Below are 5,625 nucleotides of genomic sequence, written 5' to 3'. Positions count from 1 at the left end.
TGATGCGATTCCGACACTGGCCACTCTCATACGCCTCTGTCAGTGGTGCGTTTTCCTCTACCTGTTGTTCATTTTTTAGTGCTCCTTTACTCTATTGCAAGCAATTTTTCATTTTCTTCCTTTTCGTTCATAAAATGTTGGGGCTTTTGTTTAGAATAAATTGATGGGTGATGGGTCATGTGTGATTTATTTGCTTGTAACCATTGTTTTTATCGTAGTTTTTATTTTTGTAGTTGCTTTTTGTAGACATGCACAGCCCCTGTTTGATTTGAGTTTCTAGTTCTACAAAACATTAAATAATAAAATGCATGCCTACGTTATGAAATACTATGCTTCAGTAAACAAAGGGAAGTTTGTCAAATTCCAGATTTCAAGTTGATGTTTTGGCACAGTCAAAAGAAGGGGGAAAGTGTTGCAATTGCAATTGTATAGGTCTTATCCAATTTCTTTGGGATGGGCCAAAAGAATAGTACAGGAAATATCAAAGCACGTAGCAAATTTGAGATTGTGAGGCTAAATGCAATTGCAGTTTGTACCTAATGATTGTTTAGTTGAATTTCTTTGTTTCCTAGTCTGGTTTGTCTTTTGTTACTTTATTGACTTGCTTGTAATTGTTTCTATTCGTGGGCTATGATCATTATTGTTTGCTGGAAAAGTATTTCAAGTAAACTAAGTGTTTGATTAAAAGTATTTCAAGTAAAGTAACAACTAAAGTAACTTGTTCTGGTTTGTCTTTTTTTTAAAAATTTTTTAATATCGAATTATTTTTCCTTCCACCATCCATAACAAGATTCTAGTAATTTTCTTAACTTCTATGTTCTTATTTTTCCTGTATTGTTGTTTGACAAAGAAATATTTTTTTTCCTAGGTTTAAGTGTATGAAATTATGTCTAATAGCTCAACTAGTAAGGCTACCTGGAACCCCCAGACTTTAGATGTATTTTGTGACTTATGCATTAAAGAGGTGGATGCCGGACATCGTCCTGGGACTCATTTGACTTCCCAAGGATATGAAAATTTGATTAAGGAGTTCATTAGAGAAACTGGATTAGATTACAACAGAACTCAAATGAAAAATAAATGGGATTCTTTTAGAACTGATTGGAAATTGTGGAAGAATTTGATTGGTAAGGAAGCTGGTTTAGGGTGGAATCATAGGTTGAGGACAATTGATGCAAGTGAGGAATGGTGGGAAAAGAAAATAAAGGAAAATCTGCAATTCAGTAGATTTCGGAAAAATGGTATTGATCCAGAGTTGGAGAAAAAAATAAATTTAATGTTCATGAACACTGTGGCTACTGGTGAGCATGTTTGGGTTCCCTCATCTGGTTTTCCTTTAGAGAGTAATGACGCATCTGAATCTCTTCGTGTTGAGAGTACTGCTGACTCTGATGAGTATATTGTGTCTGATGATAGTAAGGGAAGCAAAGGTAAAAGAGTGGCCTTAAAAGGGAACAAAGTAGGAGGTGCTGTAAAACTATCAAGGCAGCTTGATCGTCTCATTGATGCAGTAGAGAAAAGGAACACAACTTCAAACTCTCAAAATGATACAAGTGGGAAAGAGATTTATAAAGCATTGGAAGTGGTTGCTTCTTTACCAAACATTGAGGCTGGGAGTAAAGTGTGGTTATTTGCTAGTCAGTTGTTTACGGACAAAGTGAAAAGGGATTTATTTAATGAGATAGAAGATCCAAATGTCAAATTGAAATGGCTTAATTATGAGAAAAATACAAAGTGAAAATGTATTGTATTTATGAAACAATATTTTGTAAATTATGTTTATGAATGAATACTTTTTATTTTGTCACTGATTACACTTTATATTACATTTACAATGTATATGAATTGTTGCTATTGATTTATTTGCTTGAGGCTTATTTATGGAAAATTTTCTGGACTATTTGCTTGAGGAAAAATAATAGCATATGTGTTTTTGGTATTAGTTCCTATACGGTTAAGTTTTGTAATTCTGACATGCTCCATGGCCTACTTTTGTTGTATTTTTGTGTGAAAACTAGGGCGACAGCCTTTGCAGTGTTGAATGGAAATTCTAGAATGGAAATCATACTTCTTCGTATGTGTTTTTTCTAGGGTTGCAGTTGCACATTATTTATGAAAAATGGTTGATATGATTTTATAAATATGGTCTTGAATGAATATAACTATATTACATGAAATAGTAGATTAGTAATAGGTGTGACCATGAGTGTGTGCAAGTGATGGCATGAGAACTTTTGAAAAAGGTGTGATTTTTTGCATGTTGTTCGCCAAAAGTAGATCCTCATATTGCTTTTGTTGCCTGCTCCACCACTACTGTAAGGAAAATTCCTTATTGAAAGTTCAGTTTTGACTACTTTATTGCATTTATATGGTGTGCCATTTTCTATTCCATGTAATAAACGTTAATCTACACTTGCCAGTTTTGAAACAATGAGTTTCCTCCAAAGTATAAAAAATAATCCCTTCATTTTTTATTTCTTCTTGTGCACTTGATCGGTATAGAATTTTTTTTCTCTTTACTTAGATGAGTTTCTACTGGAGAGGCCAGCTAGAGAAGTTTTGTTATAAACATTAATATGAGAATTATGGAAAAAAAATTTCTCTTTACTTTACGATATGATATGTTTGTACGCTTTAGAAAATGGAAATTTTTCTGGACTATTTGCTTGAGGAAAAATAATAGCATTGAAATTATTATTAGTATATCTTCCATAATTATGTCTTAAACTTTCAGCAAGCTCTGGCTCTTGGTGTATAATTTCCTTCACAAAATCCACATGCCCAAGCATACATAATTAATTTATCCTGTTGAAGCAATTCTAACGAGGTAGGCATACTCCCTTTTAATTTACTTTGAGAGTGGAGTTTGAATTCAGCCAGCTGATAGTTTGATATAAAAATATGGATAATGATGAAGAGGAGTTTGACCAGCTTGTTTGTGTAACAGCTGTTTTGATGCATCATTATTATTTGACATTCATCCATAAGGAGCCTTGTATGAATTCTACTCAAACAGGGCATAAATGGTTGATAGAAATACTTGGTGGAAATGTAAGCAGGTGCTTTAACATGTTTCGAATGAATAGTGATGTATTTTTAAGATTATGCACCGACTTAGAAGATAATTATGGGTTAAAGAGTTCAAGGAGAACATGTGGCGCTGAGATGTTAGGAATGTTTTTGTATATACTAGGACAAAGTGTAGGAAATCGGTCTACAATGGAGCGGTTCCAACATTCTGGTGAGACTGTGAGTAGATATTTTGACAAAATATTTGATAGTGTGTGTCGTATGTCCGTAGATTTGATAAAACCGTTAGATCCTGACTTTATTACCACTCCCAAAGAGATATCTGAAGATTCAATATATATGCCTTACTTTAAGGATTGTATTGGTGCTATTGATGGTGTTCGTATACCTGACTCAATATCTTCGGAGGATCAAATTCCATTTATTGGTGGAAAAGGGACATAAACTCAAAATGTAATGGTTGTATGTAGCTTTGATATGCAATTCATATTTGCAGTGGCTGGTTGGGAAGGCAGTGCCCATGATGCAAGGGTATTTCAAACAACTATTACGAATCCTGCGTTCAATTTTCCAAACCCTCCTCCAGGTTTGTGTTTCTAATTTTTTTTTATATATACTTATTCAATTGATTAGATTGTGTTATTTATTTTTGTATTTTTCTTTTTTATTTTTAGAAAAATACTATTTAGTAGATGCAGGATATCCGGAGTTATGTGGGTACTTAGGACCATATAAGGGTGAAAGATATCACCTTCCTGAATTTTGTAGAGGTAGCTAACCAATGGGTTATAAAGAATTGTTCAACTACAAGCACTCTTCCTTAAGAAGTGTTATTGAGCGTACTTTTGGGCTTTGGAAGAATACATGGAAGATTTTACGAAGTATGCCAAGCTATCCATTCAAGAAGCAGGTGAAAATAGTTATTGCTACCATGGCCTTGCATAATTATATCAGAAGATATTCACAAAATAATGATCATTTTGATGAAATGACGGATGAACCAAGTCATAGTATTAGCGAACATATTGCATCTCATGAAGAAAGTTATGAAACAATTGATAGCACAACTCAAGATATAATAATCTTGAAAAATGGCATTGCTGCAAGTTTAATGGAGGTACAACAACAGAAATATTTATACAAATTTTGTAATTAATTACATTTTAATTTTATTTTGTTTTGTTTTGTTGTATGATTTTTATTAGATATATTTGGTATTGTAAATAATACTCGATTAATCATATCATGTACAAACCGAAGCAATTTGGAGAAGCATATCATGTACACTGCCTGGTTGGCATTGTCAATAATAGTTATTTAAAATTATTTATAATTGGCCCCATGATGTGTTTTATAAATTATTTACTACAACTTGTGCAAAAAAATAAATTTGATTTATTAAATATTAATTTAATTTGTAAAGTAATAAATTGTAATTGTATGTCAATATAATAATTTGAAGAATGAAAAATAATTGATTTGTTAACAATTAAAAATAATGTTATTTAAAATTAGTTATTACAAATATTCATCCACTCTACAGCTATTAAAATTTATCAAACACCATCAGTAGCTGCAGCTTAAAATCTACAGCACTTTTACCAAACACCATCAGCAACTGCAGCTTAAAAGCTACAGCACCTTTACCAAACACCATCAACTTCCACTTCACATCTATAGCTTTTACTCCACAGCAACTGCAGCTTAAAAGCTACAGCACCTCACTCCTAAACGCACCCTAAATCGTGAATATCTTTAAGAAGAGAAGTCCAAATTTGATTTTGTAAATTTCGTCCATAACTAGACACATTTATCTATCAAAGAATATATATTATGCAATCTCATATATTCTAGATCAATACAGTTAAATCATGAAATTTGGTTGATACTCATTTACTTGGTTGCTTCAGTGATTCTGAGCAGTCAGCATTCTTTAAGCCATATCTTCATGTAGAAAACTTCAAATAAAAAACCGTAAAATTCTTTGAACTCCTGAGGAATAAATATTTCTAGAAATGTATAGTTTGTAATTTTATTAATTGTTAATTGATATCAATTAATGCAGAAACTTCGGGTCTTGTGTAGTTTCAAGATAGTTGTGACCTTTGTGCACTAAATTGTGAAAATCTTTAAGAAGAGAAGTCCAAATGTGATTTTATAAATTTCATCCATAACTAGACACATTTATCTATCAAAGGATATATATATATTATGCAATCTCATATATTATAGATCAATACAGTTAAATCATGAAATTTGACTTATAATCATATACTTGGTTGCTTGAGTGATTTTGAGCAGTTGGCATTCTTTAATCCATATCTTCATGTAAAAATCTTCAAAAAGATAACCGTAAAATTATTTGAACTCTTGAGGAATAATATTTCTAGAAATAAATAATTTGTAATTTTATTCCTTGTTAATTGATATCAATTAATTCAGAAACTTCGGGTCTTGCGTAGTTCCAAGGCAGTTGTGGAAGATTTGGTTCTCTTTCAGTTTCCTATATGCAAATAATATTTTCAATGATAAATTTTCACCACATGCGTCTTCAATATTGTCCTTAATCTCTGCGATCCTCACCCTAAACTCATC

At 32.0% G+C, this 5,625-nt stretch overlaps 1 protein-coding gene across 1 annotated transcript; it reads left to right on the top strand.

Annotated features, from left to right (window-relative positions):
• The first annotated feature begins 886 nt into the window (after positions 1–886).
• On the top strand, positions 887–1,738 carry LOC112101482 (L10-interacting MYB domain-containing protein-like). The gene has a single exon (XM_024192160.1). It carries the CDS (start codon positions 887–889, stop codon positions 1,736–1,738), a length of 852 nt encoding a protein of 283 aa, XP_024047928.1.
• Positions 1,739–5,625: the final 3,887 nt, after the last annotated feature.

The sequence above is a fragment of the Citrus clementina genome, unplaced genomic scaffold (genome assembly GCF_000493195.1).
Source record: "Citrus clementina cultivar Clemenules unplaced genomic scaffold, Citrus_clementina_v1.0 scaffold_16, whole genome shotgun sequence".
In the NCBI taxonomy this organism is placed as follows: domain Eukaryota; kingdom Viridiplantae; phylum Streptophyta; class Magnoliopsida; order Sapindales; family Rutaceae; genus Citrus; species Citrus x clementina.
The sequence above is the reverse complement of the archived record's forward strand: the minus strand, read 5'-3'. Positions and strand labels throughout refer to the sequence as shown.